The sequence below is a fragment of the Sycon ciliatum genome, chromosome 7 (assembly GCF_964019385.1).
Source record: "Sycon ciliatum chromosome 7, ocSycCili1.1, whole genome shotgun sequence".
Classification (NCBI taxonomy): domain Eukaryota; kingdom Metazoa; phylum Porifera; class Calcarea; order Leucosolenida; family Sycettidae; genus Sycon; species Sycon ciliatum.
In genome coordinates this window covers 15148647-15170080 of record NC_088649.1, presented here as the reverse complement: position 1 = coordinate 15170080, position 21434 = coordinate 15148647, and the positions used below count along the sequence as shown (strand labels likewise).

The 21434-nt window shown below is 45.9% G+C and overlaps 2 protein-coding genes across 4 annotated transcripts in view; both read right to left on the bottom strand.

Annotated features, from left to right (window-relative positions):
- Nucleotides 1-16066, bottom strand: part of LOC135821090 (uncharacterized) — an 89828-nt gene extending 73762 nt beyond the window's left edge. For 2 of the 3 annotated variants that reach the window (XM_065334155.1, XM_065334154.1), the window contains exons 1-10: nucleotides 15838-16066; nucleotides 12013-12142; nucleotides 10564-10941; nucleotides 7689-8021; nucleotides 7196-7282; nucleotides 4696-4782; nucleotides 3689-3769; nucleotides 3263-3349; nucleotides 2047-2439; nucleotides 31-357 (exon numbers count right to left, since the gene is read on the bottom strand). In XM_065334155.1, the coding sequence (XP_065190227.1) occupies nucleotides 31-357; nucleotides 2047-2439; nucleotides 3263-3349; nucleotides 3689-3769; nucleotides 4696-4782; nucleotides 7196-7282; nucleotides 7689-8021; nucleotides 10564-10941; nucleotides 12013-12142; nucleotides 15838-15873 (1939 nt within the window). In that variant the 5' untranslated portion in view covers nucleotides 15874-16066. The remainder of the gene's footprint in view (nucleotides 1-30; nucleotides 358-2046; nucleotides 2440-3262; nucleotides 3350-3688; nucleotides 3770-4695; nucleotides 4783-7195; nucleotides 7283-7688; nucleotides 8022-10563; nucleotides 10942-12012; nucleotides 12143-15837) is intronic. The other variant, XM_065334156.1, reaches the window with a different exon arrangement.
- A 4029-nt stretch (nucleotides 16067-20095) lies between these two features.
- Nucleotides 20096-21434, bottom strand: part of LOC135821634 (52 kDa repressor of the inhibitor of the protein kinase-like) — a 1877-nt gene continuing 538 nt past the window's right edge. The window contains exon 2 of the mRNA XM_065334631.1: nucleotides 20096-21406. Coding sequence (XP_065190703.1) covers nucleotides 20096-21406 — 1311 coding nt within the window. The remainder of the gene's footprint in view (nucleotides 21407-21434) is intronic.

Sequence of the window (21434 nt, the reverse complement as noted above, 5' to 3'; positions counted from 1 at the left end):
CTACGTTACACTTATCATGATCTCACTTACCGACACAGAGGATTTGGGCTCTGTCATTGCTTCTCGTGTGGTGAAACTCTTGATTGTTCTCGCTAAATGTTACGGTTCTGTAAAGGGAGCCACCATTGACCCGGATTGCCTTGACGTGGTAAGCGGCTTGGTCACGTTCATGCTTCAGAGCCAACCTCTCGAGCCCGCGCTCTCTTAATACATCGCCATGTGCTCGCAGCCAGTCTTCGGTTACGAGCTGAAGTCCGTACTGCTGACATGCCTCCTCTGCGAATGGCTCAGTGACAATGCGTCTGGATGCTGGGGTTGCTACGGTATATGCTGAGTTGTTGTCGTGAAGCCACTTGGCTGCAAGACAAGGGCACATCCAGTGGTGGGTAGAAAATACATATACGCAATATGAATAAAGGGTGCACTGAAATCTATCTCAATGCAACCCAATAAGTCAGTGCAATTGTTTTTCTTTATTCCGAGCCAGGTTAAGGTATCGGTCAATATTTGCAGGCATGGGGCTGGGAAGCCTTCATGGAGCAGCACCGAGCCATAGTTGCAAATCACCCAGCGGCTATGCCAAGAGTACATAACCCCCCACAGGGTGCAACTGCCACATACCCTGCTGTCCCAACAGACTTTCAAGTTGCTCCTTGCACCAGTGATGTACAACATGTGTGCGGACGTCAATGCATCACACCTTTTTCCTTGCAAAACAATTGTACAGGATCAGATAGGCTTTGGTTCATCGTCAACTTGACGTCAACTTGAAACTCTTTGGAGATTGTGTACTCTTGGTTATACCAATGGAGTGGTATAATATCGGCAAGAGTACAAAGAAAAACAAGTGATGCGTTGACACTCGTACACATGTTGTTAATCACTGGTGCAAGAAGCATTGCATCATATTAATCATGTCACCTTGAAATTCTGTCGGGACAGCAGGGTATGAGGGAGTTGCACACTCTGCGGGTTATGTACTCTTGATGTCGGGTTATTACACAAGTGTGTTCACCTCATGACCTTGCTCGTTCCTCATTTCTTTGGTCAAATTGGGCTATGCGAAGGCTACCCAATTACGTTATGCGGAACCTCTCTAATAACAATACTCGAATATTCGAACATGATTCGTTCGGTTTGTCACATTCGAATATTCTCGAAGTCGCATTCAAGTACTTGTGACGTCACTTTGAATGCAGTGCATGTACATACATGCACGCCAAACACAGCACAGTGCAGTGTGTACAGCCTGCCTGTGATTTTGTACTGCATGTTTGCACATGTATGTGCATACTGGACTGCCAATGTTGCACATAAGATGTATGAACTTCGAAGTAGCCTTATGTGGCAGTGCATTTTTATGTGGCACTAACGTTGGTCATACCTAATAACAAGAGTACATAACCCCCAGAGTGTGCAACTCCCACATACCCTGCTGTCCCGACAGAATTTCAAGTTGTCGTCATTATTTATGACGCAAAGCTCCTTGCACCGGTGATTTACAACATGTGCACGGGTGTCAACGCATCACTTGTTTTTCTTTGTACTCTTGCCGATATTATACCACTCCATTGGTATAACCAAGAGTACACAATCCCCAAAGAGTTTCAAGTTGACGCATCACACGTTTTTCTTTGCAATAATTTGTACAGGATCAGATCGGCGTGGGTCAACCATAGGTTCCGGATTCGTCTGATAATCCGTGTACAGTGTGCATTGCATCATCAAAATGACGTCAACTTGAAATTCTGTCTGGACAGCACACATAGTCAAGTTGCACACTTTGGGGGGTTATGTACTCTTGCTAATAATAATCACATGAAATGTTTCTCCGCACATGTGGTCAGTTGGCTAATCATGTGTGGATCTGACCCTGGCTAGAACCGTAGGTTTCCCATTGACGTGGGAAACCTTGGTTGTAATCGCTCTTGCTCTCTGTTTCAGTCCTCTAATCTTGTCAATATCATTGTCTACTCTAACCACCCATTGCTGGCTACTCAGCACCTCTCTCACACGTTCTTTTTCTATCACAATGCAACAGCATACCTTCGCAGATGACATCATGATGGCCTGCTCCGGTTCTATCATGTACCTCTTCTCTTAAGCCGTTCTTGCCCTGCTTGTACAAGACATGCATCTTGGTACTATCCCTCAACTCTCTCAAGAAAGATGTCCATATTGTGATAGGGCTCTTGAAACTGCTCTCCATCATCTCGTTGAGCAAGGCTTCCATGCAGTCGCGCACGTTCATAGACCGGTTTGTGAAGGCATGAAATTCGACCACGTCGTATCCTCTTCTCTTGCACATCTGGCGGGCATGCGTCAAGTTCGTTTTCTTCTGGCAGCTGTCACCGTCCAGGTCTGGATGACACGGCAAGCTGGCGAGAGCCATCCAGGTGTACGTTGCGTTATCTGTACCCAGGCACTTTGTCTTAAAAGCTGAACATAACACAGTACACATGCAAAGTACATTCTTGTAAGTAGTAGTAGTAGCAGAAGTAGTAGAAGTAGTAGAAGTAGCAGTAGTAGCAGTAGTAGCAGTAGCAGTAGCAGCAGCAGTAGTAGTAGCAGCAACAGCAGCAGCAGCAACAGCAACAGCAGCAGCAGCAGCAGCAGCAGTAGTAGAAATAGTAGTCTGAACATAACACAGTACACATGCAAAGGACATTCTTGTACAGTAGAAGTAGTAGTAGTAGTATTTATTATTTTACTTGGGTATACCAAACAGGCCTATGGCCTTCTCACAGGGTGCCCAAGGAGAAATTGTGAGCAGCTAGCGCGAAAGCAGGCAAGGTACGCTGGGATGGAATGATAGCGGGTAGTGCATTAAAGCGGTAAAAACTGAGAAAATTAATGGGAGACTGTAAAGGCCTGGCCGGGACATGAATGGGGGAAGAAATATACTACTGAATGTTTGGCCTCTGGTTTGGGAGGTAGTGTGGGTAGCATCATTTCGGGTCGTGAAGATTTGGGAGATGAGGGGACTGCCAAGGGATCTGATTCACCGAAAAGTAAAAATGAAAAGCTTAAGAGTGAGGCGTAGGCTGAGTGGGTGGAGGTACAGCAGAGCATGACTGGAGTACACACTCTTTTAAGACATACACTGCCCCCCCCCCCCCTATTGATACCGTAGTCCATTTCAAGTATATCCGTGTTTATCTGAGTAAAATGCACATCCCCTGAGCATAATTTTCACATTTCGCAGCTGCATGTGTTTCAAAGAAACATGCATAATTATATATTTCATTCAGAAGTTACTTACTCTGTTGACACAGGTCTCCATGGAAACCTTTCTGGCAGACGCAGGTACCGTCTTCAGCACACTTCCCATGATTCAAGCAATGGCATACTGCAGTAGAGATTGGGTGCATTCACGTATTTCCCAAAACACACAGATAGGAACAGACCCCCATACAATATCAGACCCTAAAGAAGTTAGTATCACCAACTCATACCCATATAATCAATTATATGGTATCTATTATTGCACGTAAATAGCACAAAATAGGTTGGTGGTTTGAGTTTGCTCCACCGAGATAAGAGAGAAATATTTTCCTTCCAATGATGAGTATGATTCTAGAAATTGTAAATATACCCATGGGTCATACACTCGTTGACACGCGGCCTAAAATGACAGCATCTTTCTTTTCCCCTTATATTATATTACAGCTGTTTATTTAGCCCTTACCTTCTGTGCACTTAGGTCCATCTAGTCTGGGTTTACATTCACATTCTTTGTTCTTTTTCACCCAGGGATTCGTGCACACAACTGCATCGCATATCACACACCGAGGGGAAAGAAAACAGGAGAGTAAATCAGCCAGACACAAAAATGGACAGACAAAAAGACTGAGAGACAAATAGATGTTTTACTCAGTAGGCAGCCATTGTCCTATAAACAGTCAGAAGTCCAGTAGGGAGTCGAACTCATCATAAAAAATAATAAATGGGGTTCTACTTTCTTCACACATAGTTGAAACACAGACAAAGGCTGCATACTCAGGGTCACTCGACACAGCTCCAAAAAATCGCGGCGCAAAAGTGCTTTTTATTGGGGAATTTTCTGGAAACAATTGTTGATGTTGGGTCTTTATAAGGCACAGTAATGGCGTAAAATTCAAGACTTTGTCCAGAGCATTGCATATGTGCCATTTTAATAATTGTCAAAACGGCCGCACATGCTCGTGTCGGAGCTCTAGAGACACTGTCCAAAGTGAATCATGGCGAAGACCTAATGTTTTCATTACAACATTAGCCTGCCAAGGCGGTGGAATGCAAAATTCCATAGTACGTTAGTATTCCATAGTACGTTTCCATGGTAACCATGGGCTATTTCCATGGAATTTCATAGTATACCTTCTGCGATCACGTCTAAAATCTGTGGACTCATTCATTAGCCCCATAGCAACAGTTAAGGGTCAGGTTTTAGGTCAGTGTCATAACAAAGACTGTGCAGCATGTCTCTGTATGATGGTCCTACCGGTAGGTCCTACGGGTAGGACCGAGGTCTATGCAAGCTATCAATTAAATTACACAAATGTTGGCTCAGCTTGTCTTTTCAATTGTTTTATTATATAATTATTCGTTGGTTTGTTGAAACGGAAACGGCTCACACAGTCACTGGATGCCACGTCAACATGGAGGTATGCTTTGGGAATCCCATAAGAGCTGTAAAAAATATTCATTCATACTTACCCGATTGGCACTTGTTACCGGTAAATTCTTTCGGGCAGATGCATTTACCCGTGTCGTCACAATGACCTTGATTCAAACAGTCGCATGCTGCATCAGCCATCGCATACGCACAAACAAGACGTGAGAAAGAGGAAATGATGGTATGTTATAGGCTATTCATACTACGTTACAATACGCGTGACGTTTTGGAGCATGACGTACTGGCATACGTCGTTTTCATGCAGGTGCATTCACACAGGCACTCACACGCTGCTCATACAGCTGCGTGTTCAGCTTCTCTTGGACACAAACTGCTGGGAACGACAGAACAAAACTCGGTACAGGAGTCTGGATACGTCGTCTACGATTTCGTACCAGAGGTACGATTTTCCCGCTACGTTCCATGTTGTCATGGCTATCCAGACGAAAACGTCACGTACGCCACGTTCTGACCGTAGTGTAAATGGCCCATTAGGGGCCGGCCGTAAGTATTGATATTTATAACGAAACGAATCAATTTCGTTTCAACACAAACCCACCCTATACCACTCCTCTCAGAACGTGCATATACAGCACCCTGTCACGCGTGTGTCAATACTCCTACTTCTCTGGACATGTTTCAATGTATCCTGAAAGGAAATTGGTCAACCCGTCCCAGCTCATAACAGAAATAATTTGAATTCAAAAGAATAACCTTTGATATCTACGAATGACCCCTTACTCAATGAGCAGTGGAAATAGTGAAATTTGACCACCCATAATGACCGAGCAGCTGACACAGAGAAAATGCAAGCAAGCGGTCACGTGTTCATGCGTACTCGTACACGAGTCATATGGTTACCATGCATGCAGGGCCAGTGCATGCTACAGCTTTCACACCAAGGTTCAAATCAAAGGTTCAAAGGTGCAACTCGAGTGACAGGAACGCTGTCAACGGCGTAGCCTGCAGGCACGGCGACCAGGTGACTGGTGTACGCATGAGCACGTGACCGCTTACTCACCCTTGATGGATTGGGAATTTTTTTGAACTGGGAATAGACACCCTTATCAAATAACAGTAATGCTATTTTTACGGTACTCGCACCTTCATCACCCAAATAGCGCTGAAGCGGCAGCGTGAAAACGTTATGGAGGCTGATTTATCGCTGTGACAAACGGTATGCTTTTTGGCCAAATGTTGCATAGTCTGTACCCATTTCACCTTGTATCGCGTATATGATGACATAAATGGTTGAACCGCACGAAATAAAAGCTATTCTCGTGGCAACAGCATACTAAAGATAGCATGCATCTTGCTAAAGGTCTAACCCAGATCCCGGTATTTTCCCCCTTGCGGTAATACCATTACAACATAACGTTTTTTGCTAAGGGCCTGGTCAGAAACGAAAAAATCCTGTGATTATGATCCGAATCTCCATAGTAACTTACCGCCAGAGCGGCAATACCATGCTTTGCTGCTCCAAACAGGAGTTTGACGCTGATACGCCATTGACGCTGATACGCCATTGACGCTGATATTCACTGATTTTTTCATCTTGATATCGAGGGAGCTAATTTGGCCACGGACAACAACAAAACTCATATGCATGGTTGCAAGGTGTTGGCGATCCCCAAGGTGAAGGAATTTGACGTCGATCGCGATTCCAAATTCTGGACGCTTTTCTTTTTTCGTCAGGCAACCAGTCTGACCAGGCCCTAAGGGTGTGTGTCTAATAAGGGCTGAACGCTGCACCGCAGCCTTTTCAGACCAAAACCAGTCTACTCAGCACCCAAAAGACTACAACATATGGGCCAATTGCGGTCATCCGCGCTTTTAGAATCCCCATCTAGTACGGCGCACTCGCCCAGTTTTGTTGGAAGTGCGTGAATTCGATTGGGAATAAATTCGATTGGAAATAAAGGAGGAAGGGAGCGTCTCAGCTTCCTCGGACCAAGACCATTCGACCCAGAGCACCCCGAAGACTACAACTGGTGAAAATTTGATTCAGGATTCAGGGTATACTTTCCTTCAAAAACGGTCATTACAGGGTGGGGGGGGGGGGGGGCTATTATTCCAGAGAAGACTTCTGATCGTGTGAGCATAGTAGCATTCAAGTTGTGAGAATTCTCAATGAAATACACGGAGTTGTATGTGAAACTGCAGGCTACACACACGTCAGGCATTACATACTCTAGCTATAAATAGTTGTCACATTACACTTATGGTATCCCAACTCCTTAATTACCAGATTTTGTATGCTCTGATCTATTTCCTTAGCCTATCCTCGATTAACTGCTCCCTCCACATAAAGTTTTCATTTCATTCTTCTTGCAGGAGATCCCCTCGACAAGCCCAAAGCCTTTGGGAAATCCAAATATAATAAAATTCAAATACATCTGGCAGATCTCTGCTGTTTTCCCGCTATCTTGTTAGTGTTCTTCACCTTCTCTAAAATGGGTGTACTCAGATTATCAAACACGCGCACGCTTGCACACACACACACATACACACACACACGAATTTTAAGGCCTGCTGTCTTACCCTTTTCACATCGTTCGCCGTAGGATGTGGTGCGGTTACACACACAACTCATGTTTGCTGCAACAACACCTTTGTTCTCACAGAATTCTGTGCAGAAAAAGAATACGAGCAGCTCAATTGCGTTACTCTTCTGCAGTTTATGAAAGTAGAATTCCAATTATCTAAATGATTGCTTATCCAAAAAAGTGTTGTTCAAGACATTTGTGTTATGTTCCCTGACGGAAAAGCATTCTCTCTCGTTGAATCCTTATACATGCTCCCAAAAACGATCAGTCAAAGGAGGTTTCTTCGTTAGGTATTCCCACCAACAACAACAATCAAAATTTGAGCATGCACAATGCATGGTATGATATGGGGGGCAGGGGAGAGGGCAAGGACTTTTGCTACAAGGACATGTTTGAAAAGGACATGTTGAAGCAAGACACAGGGATAAGGGACAGGGAATGGCTATACTGCTTGCGCATAGCCAGTCATTTATTATCGCCTCACTTACTGACACAGAGGATCCGGGCTTGCTCATCGCTTGGGGCGTTGTGAATCGTATGACTTCCGCTGCTAAACGTTACGGTTCTGTAATGGTGTTCGCCATCCGCCGAGATTGGTTCGACGTGGAAGGGCTTGGTGCCGTGATGAGGGTTATGCTCTATAGGCAATCGTTGTAGCCAGCGCTCTCTGAATACATGGCCATGTGCTTGCAGCCAGTCCACGGTTATAAAGTTTAGTCCGTACTGCTGACAAGCTTCACGCGCAAAAGGCTGGGTAACGGCACGTCTCGATGCCGGTGTTGCTGCGACGTATGCTGAGGAGAAAGCATGAATCCATTTAGCTGCAGGACAACAGACAGGTATAGAGGCATTTGGAGAAACATTAAAAAAGCACAGCAGGAAGCAAGCCTGAAGAATGGGCTTCCTGGAAATTGCTGGCACGTTCCATGAATTTCGACATAATGGATAGGTCAGGCCCCCGAAACAGTGCATACCGTATTAATTAGAAAAGCAATCCTGTCAGCTTTTCTATTATTGTGGTCACAATGCAAGACCAAACGGCACCGATATTTGACACGTTGTCTACGTAAGTTTTTACGTAAGGTGCTCGGTACGTACCTGGACCCGGGAGCACTACTCCATGGCTTGTACCATCGCGTGGCCGGTGGCGTGCGTGTGCATGGCAGATATTCTTTTGCAATCCGTTTTCTCAGTTGTACGCACTACGCCATTTCCCGCCTCAGATCTGCGCCAAATATGATGTAATCACGGAATTCCGCCGTGACAGACACCCATAGTAGAAAAGGCCCCAAGCTGCACACTCTGGGGGGTTATGTACTCTAGATATCATTCATACTCACCAAAAGATGTGTAACATTTTATTGTTATGGTGTGCCTTGTTTATCTCTCAGTACCTCCAACCATAGCCTTGCCCCTATATCCTCAGGAGCATCAGTGTTCGAATCAACAATTTATTCGTTTACAATTCTATAGTACATATCGTAAAGTCGCGGATAAAAGCCGGGCTTATAAGCACATAAGCCGCTTTCTGCATGAGGCTTTAATGCAAACCAGGCTTGTATGCAAACCAAGCTTATAATTATGCACCACACTTGCATAGAAGCCAGGCGTAGATCTACCACTGACTACAGGTATGGTTTTACTATGCACTGTACATAGCGCATGCACTTTTGACCTACCCGATCCGCGCTTGCATAGAAGCCAGGCGTCTACACGCGACAGGCTTATATGCATTTGACCCGTTTGATTTTCAGGCTTCTATCCGCGATGTGCTTGTATGCAAACCCGGTTTTTAACCGCGACTTTACGGTACCTTTTATTCCTCCTTTGTCTCAAAAGAGACAGAAGCGGAAGGGTTAGCATTTGCTGCCTTGTTCCATTATTATTATTATTATTATTATTATTATTCCTCCTTTGCTGTGCTGCTTAAAGCGGGATTCACAGAAGCTTTTTTGCGATGCGACGCGACCTGCGACGGACGCGTGCGATGCGAACTTGCGAAATACCATTCACAGAAGAAGTCAGTGATGCGACAACATCTTGCTGATTTGGCTACGTCACCGTGATATTCGCGCGGTTTGATACAATTTGTACAAATTTATAGGCAACTCTTGAACCTTTGTACAACTTTGCTGTAGAAAAGGTCCCAATTGTACGCCAAATCGCTTGTCGCATCGCATCGCAAAAGTTGAGCCAAGCTCAACTTCTGCGATGGCCCAGATGCGGCAGTTGAGTGGAGTGCGACATGGCTGTGATTTGGGGTTTCGCGCCTGTCGCATCGCGTGTCGCATCGCAAAAAAGCTTCTGTGAATTCCGCTTAAGGGTTGGTTCACATACGCAAAATTGGTGCCGCAAGAGATCGCAAGAAATCGGCGGTGAGCCAGCTCCCGACCCGTTGCGCATACGGTGCGAGTACCAAATCTACTACAAAGTAGTACAGAATGCGCCCAAATGCTACGACAGATTTGCCAATTGAAGCCTGAATTCTTTGTTCTTCCGTAGTTCAATGCCGTTCGGTGATGGCCACTCGGTGCTACCTTTTACCGGAGATCATGAAACTACTTCTACACGAATGGACCTCATCTTTAGCTTCAATTTAGGAAAATTTAGGATGAGTCTTGGTTTGAAATGTTGACAAAGTCTGGCTCCCGGCACCGGCGATCACCGGCGTGAATGGTTCACAGACCACTGTTGGCCAAATTTGTATGGGGCAGATCGCAAGAGCTGGGCAATGTCCAACTTTGCCGGCGGTCCCCCGGAAACTGAATTTTGCAGGTAAATTACTGATGAGAAAGCTGCAGAAAAGCTACTTTGGGATCTGTTTGAACACATTGCTCTTGCCAGTCAAGGCGAGTGAAGGTCTCTCCAAGATTCTTCACTCCTAATCAGTTGGTGGAAAAGGAAAGTAAAAAAAGCAAAGGATAGTGCAAAAAGTACTCCTTTCTGCATATCCTTTACAAGGAGGATGAAAAACATGCAGAAAATGCCGCAGATTTTTGATGTTACTGCAGAAAGTGCCGCAGAATTACCCTCTTTTCCCCGCGGATTTTATTTGCCGCGGAATTCAGAATTCTTGTCCGAGTTTTTCCAATGGGACAGGATAGTCCATGCAATGGCATTTCACTCTGTACATAAAATGGAATGGGGATTGTTCCTTCACTGGTTACCCAGTTTGTCCCCGGTACGACCTACAACAGTAAGTCGCCCATTAGAGCGGGGAGCCCGGGTTGTGAGGCACACATGCTGTTGTTTATTTCTCTGCGTTCATGTATCCTACCCTGTTAATGTCCCTACCCTGTGCTTTCACTGCTTGCCCTGCTGCCCTGAGCATTCCCCCATGTGGCTAAAAAGGCAACAGCCTACCTTCGCAAATGACGTCATTAAGGGTTGTTCCAGCCCGGTCAAATACCGCTTCACTATGGTTGTTCTTGTCCTGCTTGAAAAGGACATGATCCCCTCTGTACACGTGCGACGTCCATACGATGATAGTGCTGCCGTAAGTGCTCGCCATCATCTTTTGGAGCAATGCTTCCATGCAGCCGCGCACGCCCTTGGTCCTGTTGGTGAAGGCGCTATAATCGATCACGTCGTATCCTCGACGCTGGCATAAACGGCGGGCTTGCCTCAGATTGGCCTTTTCGGTGAGGCTGGGCTCGTTAGCGTGCGGATGAACCGGCAAGCCAGCGAGAGCCATCCAGGAGTACATTGCCTTATCTGTGCCTGGGCAGATGGTCTTGAGAGCTGAACACAACACAGTGCATATTCAGAACACAATCAGGTACTGTGCAACTCACCAGGCACATGCTCCGATAAGACATACACTCGAGCTCAGATACAAAATTTGAGAGAACACTTTAAGGGGCCATCCGGCATTATCGATAATTTTCACGAAACGAAAAAGTATAATTATATGATAGAAAACTGCTATTCAAACTGACCACGATTATCCAACCATCAGTCCCCTGCAGCGTTTCAGGAAATGTTCCATAATATATGGACTATCCAAAGGCTGTACTTAAAATAACTTTGCGTCACCAAAATGAAGAAAAGTGGACCCATTAGCCGATGTAGAATGGTTTTCCAATATGGATGATCGCACAAACATGAAACTCGAATCGCAGCAAATGTAGGCCTTATTCCACCATTATTTGAAGCCAATAGGGAGGCATGCCCAGGGTACTATTACTGGAATACTCCACGGCAAATACATAAATGCATATTCCAATGCAGTCCATTCATACACGATAGTCCCGCTGGAAAGTCAAATTTTAGGCCGGATTGAGACTATCCACAGTTTGAATCTGGGTCCGGGATCTGCTTCTCCATACATTTTGCCATGGCCTACCTGACGCAATTTTGAACACCTTGCCTCGATCTCTTATTCTCTGTCCTTAGACGTTTTGGCATCAGATGTGGCAAGGGATCAGGCCCCGATCGCACTATGTCAGAAATAGTGCGTCAGCGTCTGAATCGTGAATTTTTTTCCATGGCAACTGACGAAAACGCGGGAAATTTCAGAGTCACACGTAGCAGCGCCTGGGGCAAGTAAATCGGCTGGGTTGCCACTGCCGCTGCAAGCACTTGCATGAAGAACACAGTCCCATGAATAATAGCGTGCCGTACTACACTCTATCATTGCAATTTGGCTCGTCACAGAGTGGTTTTGTAAAGTGCGTCAGGCTCCGAAGGCAAAAGCAAAAATGCAGTGTTCACCGGATTCAAACTTATCATAGTGCCACCCAGGCCAGGTCAGGAGTAGAGGTCAGACCTGATCAAGATATTGGGTACAAGCTGTACATTGTGACAACTTACGAACACAGGGGCTGGTAGCGTTGCCACTTTGATGTTTGCCTTTAGGGCATTCTGCGTTACATGTGTCGATTGCCAGCACCACGAGCAGCAAAGAAAAGAGCAGCTTTGCCCTTGGCGGTATTCTCCCCAGCTGTGAAACACCACACAGAGAGACAACTTATTATTGGAAAAGATTCTAGCGAAGAGTTTTCTATTCGGCGTATCATCTTAATGTCTGCAAATTCACACACACACACACACACACACACACACACACACACACACAACACACACACACACAACACACACACACACAACACACAACACACAACACACAACACACACAACACACACAACACCAAGACAATGTTCAATGTCCAGTGCCACGCTGGTCTGACAGAGAGGTGTTTTTTTATCTAGCTCGCAAGTGTCGAGTTTCTGAGAGAAAACAGCAGTAGCAGGTGTAGTTACAATGTAGGTCACCACTGGTGCGCGGTGGCCTCAGTACTTATCTTTCCTAACGTCATGCCTTACCTGGAGCGACAGTTGCAAATGGCCGGAAAGAACTCTACTCTCCTACCTCTACCACGAGCAGGCAGAAATCCAAAGCCTCTAGGCTCAGCAAAAACTAAGTTACTTGATACCGTCAGCCAGCTCCTTGTGCACCGCATTTTCCACGTACTTAGTCGGACAATTCTTGTCATAATAATAGGATAGGAAAAGCAAGCGGCCAGCTAAGCTTCGACGAATCCTCTACCCGTACTGTCACTCTGGTCACACAAGAACTTGGCGTCGTGACGCTATACTATAATATATATAGCCAGTGCCAGTGGCCGGAGTGGCCGAGAGAGTTGCACTTTTTGCAAGAACAAAAATAAACTACATTCAATGATTGACTTGTCTTTTAATGTAAAAACGGTGGAGACGATGTGCAATAAAACGATGAAAATATGAAGAAATGGTGTAGGGAAAAAATATGGATTCAAACAAGTTTTCGTACAACACTCATCAGGAATCGTCAATTTTTGTTTCAGTGTCCTTTAGTACAACGACGATTCCTGATGAGTGTTGTAAGAAAACTTGTTTGAATCCATAATAAAATATATTATTTTTCCCTACACCATTTCTTCATATTTTCATCGTTTAAAGCGGGATTCACAGAAGCTTTTTTGCGATGCGACACGCGATGCGACTGACGCGAAACCGGGAAAACCCCAAATCGCAGCCATGTCGCACCCCACGCAACTGCCGCAACTGGGCCTTCGCAGGCCATCGCAGAAGTTGAGCTTGGCTCAACTTTTGCGATGCGATGCGATGCGACAAGCGATTTGGTGTACGATTTTGACCTTTTCTACAGCAAAGTTGTACAAAGGTGCAAGAGTTGCCTATAAATGTTTTCAAGTTGTGTCAAACCGCGCGAATATCATGGTGGCGTACCCAAATCAGCAAAACTTTGTCGCATCGTTGACTTCTTCTGTGAATGGTATTTCGCGAGTTCGCATCGCACGCGTCCGTCGCAGATCGCGTCGCATCGCGTGTCGCATCGCAAAAAAGCTTCTGTGAATCCCGCTTTATTGTCTTTTAATAATAATAATTTAATAATATTATTATTGTCTTTTGATAATAATAATTATTAATCTTTACTTATAAAGAAGAGGCACCTGTGACGTGTGTTTGTCTGCGTGTCACGCTCAGGCCTTGCTGCGGAGCAGCGCTGCCCTGAGCACGCGAAGCGTGCGAACATGTACAGTGTAGCTAGCGGCCGCAGAAGCACTGAGCACGCGAAGGGTGCGAATCGTGTAGCTAGCGGAAGCAGCCACAGAAGCACTGAGCACGCAAAGCGTTAAGCGTGCGAATCGTGTAGCCACCACCACGTGCTGAGCACGTGTGCTGTTCATGTACTTGCTTCACCCGCATGCCACGTTCGGCCTGGCCGCGGGTGCTGCTAGTACTAGTCCATAAACACTCTTGATAATATTAGAGAGGTTCCGCACTACGTAAAGTTGAGCAACTTTACGTTAGTGGGCGGGAAAAACCCGTGAATTCGCGAGTTTGCACTCCACTTACGGAAAGTTGTCTACGTAGAGTACGTAGATAGGGCTCTGATAACGTATTTACTTTTGTATTTTCAGTTCGTTTTCTTTGTATTTAACTCCTCATTGTTTTTTTACCAGGCGTGGGCCATCCCCTGACTTCATAGGTGCCAAACATTTTACGTTTTTCATTTCTATTTTGAGAGTTGAATAAACCGGAAAACGTCAGCTCTGATAACGTAGCTGGTCCGTAAGTGGATTGGGGTACAAATTTATGACTCTCTCCCCAGGTCGATCTGGTCGTACACTGCCACGTTCGGAGTTGCCAAGGGCAGCTACGTGATTTGAAAACTCCGTATGGCGGAACCCAGATCGGCATGCAGTTTACGTAAGACTTTCCGTAGATCGACTACGGTTTTTACTAACGTAATTACGTTATGCGGAACCTCTCTATTAATAACTATTCTAGTAGATCTAACTAATACTTGTCGTGTAGATCTACTACTCCTACTAGCACTAGTCTATGGCTAGTGTTAGATGTAGATCTACATGTAACGAACTCTGCTAGCTGCGCCTCGCTTTCCTGCGCTTGTAGTAGCCTACAAGTCATCGAACGCCCAAATTGACTGCATCCTGGACTCATTTGTTTGTTTGCTTATTCTATTTTTACTTCACCAAGTAAACAGGCATTTCTGCCCTCTCACCAGGTCCGGAGACCTAGTTCCAACAAAAATGATGAAGAGCATCCAGAACAGTAAACTTTAATAATAATTGGTGCTCTGCTGTGGAACGCTCTCACTTGTGAGGTCCGCACAATCACTCGGCTACCTGAGTTTAAGCATACATGTGTGCCATACGCCTGTAGGAAGACACCAAACTACTAAAAGATGGCATTTGAAATAGCCTTTATATGGGTAGCGACTTCGGCTATGCAATGTCATTGAGGACTTGTGTGTAGCTCCCTACGTGGGAGATCACACGTTTCCCACCGTCTGGTCTTGACACTCAAGGTCATGCCCTGCATTACCAGGATTCTCGCCCTCTCCTATTTCGCATGCTTCGTACTAAAAACCTTACACACACCATCTTCAATTCAAGTAGTCTCTTCGCTGCAAATTACAATAATTCTCAATCAAATTTTCGGCCAGTAGCTGTACTAATGAGGTATGTATGGCCGAAACAGCTTGCTGTCTACAGCATTGGGTATATTTTGAAGTAGATACAGGAGATATGAAATCCAATCACAACTAAAAGGTCTTTGCGAACTTGACTCCTTGCGTCCTGGTAGACAAATCTCTTCTGTGTTTACTAGCACATTGTTGCTAAATTCATGCCTAGAACATATTATTTCCTGAACTGTTTGAACGTCTCCACCTGTCTCTGGCTTTGAATACCAGAAGACGCAAAGCACTCAAAATGAGCCATCAAGGGTGCACACGATTTTAATCTCTCTTTTTCCACAAAGCCAGCATGCTAAGAAGCTGCTTATTGCCATCTCTCACTTCTACAATTCTGCTTGATATCTTAATCTAGGAGCCGTGACATCATTCATGACCCACAGGAGGAAGGCAGCGATGCCTGTACCTAAGGTAGAAAGTAAAATGAAGATAACAAACCTAACATAACCTGTCTCTCTGTCTCTCGCTCTATTACATTCTCTCATTCTCTCGTTCTCTCTCTCCCGCAGGAAATGTACACGTATAGCCCAATGTATGCCCTACACTATTCCAACTTAAACGTTATCAACAATAATGTTATTCATTCACATGCTTTTCCAAAACCTATCCCATTCATACCCGACTCAGGCACTTACCATCGGGAATACCATCCTGTTAGACGATGGGTGCATGGGCACGCATGCACTGCCGACGCGACTAGAAGACGTCCTCCGCAATAGGTCTCTGCTGGCCACGAGCAGAATAGAGGACGATGAGATCTACTGTTTCTTCGTGTGTCCACTGCTTGAAACCTGCTCCGAGCCTTCCCAAGAAGAGAAGTGGGTGTGAAGAAGTGGATGCTGTCTCCTGTCAACTTGCCAATACCGGTGCTTCCACTACTTATCGCTTGGAGCTTATCACTCCTCAGTGACTCATTCGATCACGATGTCAACTACTCCCCCCCCCCCCACCTGTACGCGTACCGTATATCCCGCCAGATGCAGAGCACCCTACCTCAGCTCAGCCACGCCTCGAGGCTTGGGTCCAGGTGGGGAGAGGCGGATGGCCTGGGCGAGTACTATGAGTCGTACTTTCGTATTTTTTTTCATGATGAGAAACCTGACAGTGTGAGGTAAGAACACGAAACGCAAGAAAAAGGCCCAACCCTGCCCTGCCAGTCATTCGGTAGGTACTACCAAGAGTACATAAATAGGTACTCTTGGTACTACATGTACATGAACTCGGCTCTCTGTACATGAAGAACATGAAAAAAAAAAAACCCCACCGTACGAACACTGTGGGTGCGTCTCGTACATCGACCAATGCAACGGTCAATAGCTGATATACCAAGTAACGTGCAACCAAGATCAAGAGTACATAACCCCGGGGGTTATAATCTTGGTGCAACTACACACTGGGAGACTTGGGAGTGCATTGCATGCAGAGAAGTTGCATACAAAGTTCAAAGTTGCACGGTTACCTGAGTCGTACAGACCCATCCAAACCCAGGGTTTGTGCGATCCCTGGACAAGAGGGTGTCAACTATTTATATAATATTTATTTCTGTACCTCGTAGCATGGCAAGACAGTCATTGAATTGAGGACTTGAAACGAAGCGAAGACATTACAGATCGTTTTCTACAGTACTGTTGCACCCTCTAAATGACGACAAATTGACTATATCCCCTCCTTTTTGATAATGTATTTCACCAATAAAATAAGGCTTGGAATTTTATAAGCATGAATCATTGACGGGCTTGCCCCTTCTGTTCGTGCATTGCCCTGCTCTAAATAGTGCATGAATCCGCCAAGTCCACATTCCTTCTCCGTTTTCTTTCCTTTCAGCTGCTCTGTTTTACTTTCTCTTTTCGTTCGTCCCTCTTGATATTTGTACTTTGTACTGTTCAGGCAACGAATTGAAATTCTAAAACATAGTGATAAATTTCACCCCGCTGATGAATTCTTTTATTCCGATTATCATATTCTTTCTTTCCTTCTTTCTTTCTTTTTCTTCTCTTGCCATGGCTGGCTAGCCGGCTAACGCCCCCTCCTTTGCATTGGCTTCTGCCATTGGACGGTGAAATAAAATAAATAAAAATAAATAAATAAAAACCAAACCAACCTAGCCATGAGAGGGTGAAACCAACCACGGAAGAAGAGAAGGAAAAAGAAAGAAATATAAAAGCAAGTACACGAAAGAGGGGTAGGGATTAGCAAGGTACGAAGCAATGGGATGCCCAGCGAGCTATGCAGCGGAAGTGGTGACTGTGATTTTGTTTGGAAGATACTGAAGTGCTATCTGACGAGGGTACGGTTGCGTACATTTCCAACCGGGTCGCGGCCGGTCGAGAACGCGCGTATGCGGTGCGGAATGCTTTACCTGACCTTACGCACTCCGCCGTGCCGCCGCATGCATGCAGCCGACTTGCGCAAGCAAATCTGGCGGAGCTCCGCACTGCTTTATGGCAGTTTTCTAAAAAAAGTTATTGTGTAAGTCCATGGACCCCGTCTAGAAAGTAAGAAATTAACGAAAAGCCACGTGTTGATCATGAGTGTACGCATTTCCCTTTTCGAATACGCACAGCGCATACTATATTCGTGGCACTCAAGATCGCGGCCCCTTTGGCGCTTCATTTTGCTTGACATCTGCAAAATATCTCCGAATTCTTCGAGACCCGTTCTTGAAGAATCCCAGTTTCTTCGACTTCTCTTTTCTTCTTCTCCTAGAAGCTAGAGAATTTAAGAACGCACCCTTAATATACTAGAAGGCTTAAGGAGGGAGGGAGTAGCAATAAAAACTGCTTTATGGCAGTTTTCTAAAAAAGTTATTGTGTGAGTCCATGCACCCCGTCTAGAAAGTAAGAAATTAACGAAATGTGATAGCCGAAAATTAAAATTTCACACAAAACCTCACAATAACCACACACAGCATGAAAAGCTATAAGACCTTTTCCCCTCGTGGTCCTCTTTCCTATTCGTGCATGTTGGCGCAGTACTCGTACAAGTCACAATAAAAAGGACGTTTAGCAATGCGAAAATTCGAACTTTTGGTGGTAGTGATATTTCGCGAAAATCAATTTCGAAAAAGAAAACTTGTGAGGTTTAGCAATGCGAAATGACTTTTTCTCGAAGTTATTTGAATCTTATAGTACCGTACCGTATATGCAGGTCAGTCTCAAGCAGGGGGCTGTAAAATTACTACTCCCTGTAGTCAAATGCGTACCGAGAAAAGAGAAAGTTACTTTCGCAAATCACTGCAACTTCGCGTCCAAGTTTTCGAAGTTTCGAGCTTTTTTCCTGTACTCATTCCCAGACTCGAATTTTCTTTCGAACTTTCGCGTTGCTAAACGTCCTTAAAAACTACAAGTCACCCGTGAAGTGTCAGACCAAGATGGACTCTTGGGGCATGTTCGATTAGTAAGGATCGGGATCGGGATCCAGATCTCAGATCCCTCGGATCCTTCAGATTCAACTGAACACTTTATCTTGGACCTAGTCCTTGACTGTTGCCATGTTGAAAATGGCGCTCACAAGGCACCCAAAAGGGTGAACGTCGTACAAAAAGTCAACAAGCTCTATCTCCGGAGCTCCATCCACGTGTGCGTACCACAATGTGTACAAAAATGATTTTACCCGCCATATACGCACAAAGGTCACATTTGGATCCGTTGGATCCGGTCAACCCTGCTCCCCGAGGTGGGTTGACCCAAGATTTTTTTTTCTGGCGCGTGAACTCCAGTTCCGTACGAAAGTTCATTTCAAACTAGAGGGAAAGTACACTCACTTCTGAGCATGTCATGAAAATAAATCCGAGAAGAAAGAAAATGGTATCTTCTCGACGGCAGAGCGCAGCGACAGAGGCGAGAAGTATTTTCTCGTCACAGCGGTTTTTTCTCGTGTTTTTTCTCACAAGTGAGCAGTCATCTGATCAATTTCTTTTTACTCGTACATCTTCACATGTTCTCTAAACCGCTGCACATGAGCACGACTGGCCAGTCGTCTTGAGGTACCCACCCTCCCTCCCTGTTTTTTGTACTTGTCAGATTAGCCCCTTGGGGTTTTACACCCGGTTTTTTCCCTCAAAAAAATAATGCGTCCGTCGGCGCGAGGGTTTTTCCCGGCTGGATCGGCCCAGACGAATTAATCTGACGGTCCCAAGTGGTGCTTCTGGTTTTCGGTCATTGCTCTCTCAGTTGCTGCCATTGCGTTGCTTTCATAGAATATCCATGTGCTCTGTCCCTTCTTCCGCTATTCTACAATTCCGCATCCTTCCATGTAAAAGAACGTGGTGTCACACTTCTGGCCCTCCTAACCGCAATACAAATGTGCTGTTGTTTGGTGTGTAGCGAATGTGGCTTATCGCTGTGCGAGAAAGGCCCAACCCTGCCCTGCCAGTTATTCCAGGGGCGTAGGCAGGATTGTGGCTGAGGGGGGTGCTCACTGGAAGTGTGGGCCTGCGCCCGAAGGGTGCGAAAAATGGGGGGGGGGGTGGGGGGGGGCCTCCCCGGAAAATTTTTCGATATTGAGTGCCAAATCCTTCATTTTTGCATCTATTTCATTATTTTCCATTCCACCAATGATTCAATAAAAAGTCAGATAATCGTATGAAACGCACAGTACTTTGCTACAGAAGTTGGATGGTAAGAGATTGACAGGGTGTGGTTAGACCCAGAATATAATACAGACAATTGTTGAAGTTCGTTCAATCCACGATTGAATACATGTAATCACCAGGACACTGCTGCACATTATACCAGCCAGGATAGGAACATTTTATAATACAGGGGAAATCTTATTATACAGGTATTAGAGGTTACGTATGTCTGCCGACGAGTGCTCATGTTCAATCTGCCTCATGAGATTTGTATTTACAGTCCAGATGTGCCAGAGTGAGATGTACCACAGTACGCTGCATCATTCACTGTGCAATACATTCACCAGCTGCATTCGTCGTGGATGGCGGCGAGCAAACTCATCGATGACCGCACCCACGTCAACTGGAATGTCATGATGAACCTGCAGCAAGGTGAGGCCAGACAGCCGGGAGTTCTTCATCACTGATCTCTGCCGGTCCTTGACCAGTTTCAGGGCGCTGAAGGACCGTTCGGACGAGCAAGACGTCACTGGCAAGGTTGCAAGAAGTTGCAGAAGGCAGCGGATGTTCGGGAACATCTGGGAAGCGTGGGGTAGCGCTGCTGATACCGAGGTCGGCAAGCTAGCTTCACCGTGCTCTGCCTTTGCCTTCACCCACTTCACGCGCCAGCAGTGGAGCTCAGCCTCCATACTACGGCCAGACACAAAGTCGTCGTCATACAGCTTCACCAGCTCCTGTACTTGGGACTTCGCAGCGTCCATGGACATCTTTAGCAGCAGTGCTGGGATGGCACAGAAGCCCTGGAGTGCGGTCGAGTGGTGCGGCGTGAACCTGGCCTCTATCTCCGACACCATGTGGTCCAGAATGGGCACTGTCAGGGCACGTCGGTAGTACTGGACGGGCGTATCGGCCTGAACGTTGTTCCGTTGGGTCTGGCGACCACACAGCCTAGGAAGTGATGGCGTAACGTGCACTGCCTCACATACGGACTTCACCACTTCAAACCACTCACCATGGTAATTGTCCACATTTCTTCGGACTTCTGCCAGTGTGGTTGTGACGGAACTCACATTGTGCATTGCTGCAATCAAGTCCTTGGCTTCTGCTTGGAGACTGGAGGTGATGCCACGCACGTAATGAAGGCACTTGTTGACAATAACTAAGGCTGCGATAAAGTCGGTGTTGGTGATAGCCGTCAGCAAACCATTCGCATCCATAATGGAATCTCTTGACCACGCCTGGGGACCTTCATCCAGGATTGCATTGAAGCAGACCACAAGCATGGGGTGAAGGGCCAGGAAGGATTCCAGTGCATCAAGTCGCTGCACCCACCGTGTCCTGCAGAGATCCTTTACCTTGGATGTATCAGGTTCCTCGTCCGCATCATTCAAAGCGGCCTCGAGCGCTTTCTGGCGTTTCGGATGGGAGTCGAAGAAAACTGCTACTCGGGTGACGACGCCCATTATATTCTGCACCAAACGATCTTGCAGAGACGAGACGACCACCAAGTTCAGGCAGTGCGAGGCACAGTGCAGGTACAAAGCTCGGGGGTACTTCTCTGTGATACGGGCAGCGGCACCTTTCCTGGCTCCTGCCATGTTGCCTGCTCCGTCATAGCTCTGTCCACGGAGCTTGCCAAGGTCAAGGCCAAGAATGGTG